This window comes from Mercenaria mercenaria, chromosome 11, assembly GCF_021730395.1.
Source record: "Mercenaria mercenaria strain notata chromosome 11, MADL_Memer_1, whole genome shotgun sequence".
Classification (NCBI taxonomy): Eukaryota; Metazoa; Mollusca; class Bivalvia; order Venerida; family Veneridae; genus Mercenaria; species Mercenaria mercenaria.
Window position 1 is genome coordinate 18,918,410 of NC_069371.1, and position 2,769 is coordinate 18,921,178.

General features: G+C 34.1%; 1 protein-coding gene across 1 annotated transcript; it reads left to right on the top strand.

Moving 5' to 3' along the window:
- The first annotated feature begins 218 nt into the window (after positions 1–218).
- Positions 219–1,637, top strand: LOC128546854 (uncharacterized protein F54H12.2-like). The gene is made up of 2 exons (XM_053518251.1): positions 219–1,001; positions 1,257–1,637. Exons 1-2 carry the CDS (start codon positions 320–322, stop codon positions 1,334–1,336), a joined length of 762 nt encoding a protein of 253 aa, XP_053374226.1. The 5' UTR covers positions 219–319; the 3' UTR covers positions 1,337–1,637.
- Positions 1,638–2,769: the final 1,132 nt, after the last annotated feature.

The window sequence follows — 2,769 nt, forward strand, 5'->3', positions numbered from 1 at the left end:
TGCAAATGCTGCCTTAGTGGCTGAAAAAGTAGGACCTGTGAATTTATTTCTCCAGGCCCTGTTTTCATCCACTGAAGTCACCTTACAGAATAAGGCCACAATCACATCAAACTACAATCCCTATAGGGCCTACATTCAAACGATTCTGAATTATGGACAAGGTGCCAAGTCCCAGCTTCAGTCTCAAATCTTTTTCATGGACACTGTTGGAACCTATGGTGTCACAAATCCTGGCGGGGCAAATAAAGGTCTTTTTGAAAGGGCTAAACGTATAGCCACTTCGAAAGTATTGGATCTTCAAGGGCCAATATTTCACGATATGTTTTCCATGTCACGCTATATGTTAAATCAAGTGGACGTCAAATTAAAGTTCTATAGAAGTTCGCCAGAGTTTTGTTTAATTAGTGATGAAGCATCACCAGCCTTCAAAATAGAGATAAAGGACATTTACATTTTAGCCAAGAAAATACGCGTGAATCCTGCTGTCATTTACGGTCATGCAGAAATTCTAAAAACACAGAATGCAAAATACCCGTTCAACAGAGTAGAATGTCGTACTCAAAGCATACCTAGCGGAAGCTCTAGTTTCAACTATGAGAACATGTTCCCAGATCAAAGACCTAATAAGGTCGTTGTAGGCTTTGTAAATTCAAAAGCTCTGTCTGGTGATTATAAGCAGAATCCTTTTAACTTTCTAAACTGTAACATTCGAAGCATATGTCTATACTGTGACGGTTTACCAGTTAATGGAGCTCCTCTGAAACTTGACTTCAACTCAACCACTGGCGTGACGGATGTGCGGGCCTATGTAAACGCATTTACATCTACGGGGAAATGGAGAGAGGATGAGGGTAGTATGCTAACAAGAGAAGGATTTAGCTCTGGTGTAACACTATTCGTTTTTCAGTTGGAACCAAACTTCTCCCATCACGGGGAGTATTTGACACTAGCAAAGACTGGTACTGTGAAATTGGATGTTCAATTTGCCAGCCCCCTTTCAGGTGAGAAAATTATCAAAACATTATTTTTCTTTATTTTTTTAAAAAAAGATATTAAAAAAAAGATATAACACTTCACACACACACACACACAGACACACACACACACACATTGAAAAAATAGCTGCTTTATTTAAAGTTTTTAAGTGTACTACTTAAACAGTTATGTTTTTATAAAGATATTACCTGTCTTATATTTGTAAAAGGAATATTATTTTGTTTGTATTGATAGATATTGTTTTCATTTATATTTTCCAGACACTGTCAGCTGTGTGGTCTTAAGCGAAATTCCTTCTTTTTTTCAAGTGGATTCTTCCAGAGATATTGTATTGGAATAAACATTTAAAAAGCAATGGATACATCAGAGCTTCAGTGTTGTATTAGTTGTGATCCTGTTATAAGTGTAAATGTACTAGGTGTATATGCCGCTGATCAATTACCTGTGGGCTTTTCTACTTTACCAACTGCGTTTATAGCTAATAGTGATATACATAGCAGAGAAGGGACACATTGGTCTGCATTTTATATAGACAAAAATAGACAAGTGGAATTTTTTGATTCTTATGGTAAAAGTCCAGTCTACAATTCTTCTTATTTTGATAAGTGGATAAAGGACAATGCATCGAGTATAAGATACAATGCCATGCAAATACAAAGCAGTTATTCCAATGTTTGTGGACTATATTGTTTATTTTATCTTCGTAATAAATTCAATGGCATGTCATTAACAAATATACTAAACATTTTTAGCCATACTTATTTTTCTCTTAATGATTATTTTGTATATAATCATATGTCACGCATATATTCAGATTGTTCAAAAAATAATTGTGTGTATAATCAAGTGTGTAAACCGCTAATAAAAATTATATAAACTTAAATGTTTTTTTGTTAATTTATTGTTTATTTAAATCCCTATTTACATAAGCTGTGGAAAAGAAAACAAAGAAAAAAGACTATTCATTTTCTATCCTTTTAATATAGTAATAAACTGTACTCTGTTCTTTTACAGAAAAATATTTTATATTAGCATACATTCAGTTTATGATATTTTATTTAAATGTCACGGGAGTAACACTACAATCTGCTATAAAAGATCTCTCGTCTTCAAGCAATGTGGGAGTACTTGTCAAATGTTCCAATTTGTATGTCAAAGGTGTGACCTTACAATTGTCTATAAATAAACTTCCTTCCTTTGGTAATATTGAAGGAGTTCTTGCCCTTTCCTCCTCTACCTGTGACTGTCTCAAAGAATAATGACCATAAGCAAGACTGTCTGTAGCATTAAGCAGATACCGTTTGTCATCAAACGAGGACAGTCCAATTTTTGTCATTTCATTACAGTACAACTCGTGATTTTCATTTCTAATTGACGCTATTGTTACAACATTCTGACCTTCTGAAAACAAGATATCTTTATAGTTTGTGAATCTAAGGTCTCTTTTCAATGTGGCTTTTGCAATTCCTTTTGCTCTTTTCTCTTCTTTGTTATTATCACACTTAAAACTGTACACTTTACTTCTAAGACAGACAAAAGCAGAGATCGGAATTCCAGACATTTCATCCTTCATACTACCCACTTTTTTCTTATTCTCCTCACTATATAGGAAATGATTTTGTGGATAGTCCGACGTATCAAACAAGTGAATGTTTTCTTTCATGTACTGGTATACGTCAAATGATTCCACATAACATAAAATACTGTCTGTATCTGTAAGCAACAAGGTCATCTGATCACCAAATGTGTTTTTCAGTTTGTTGTAATAGAAGT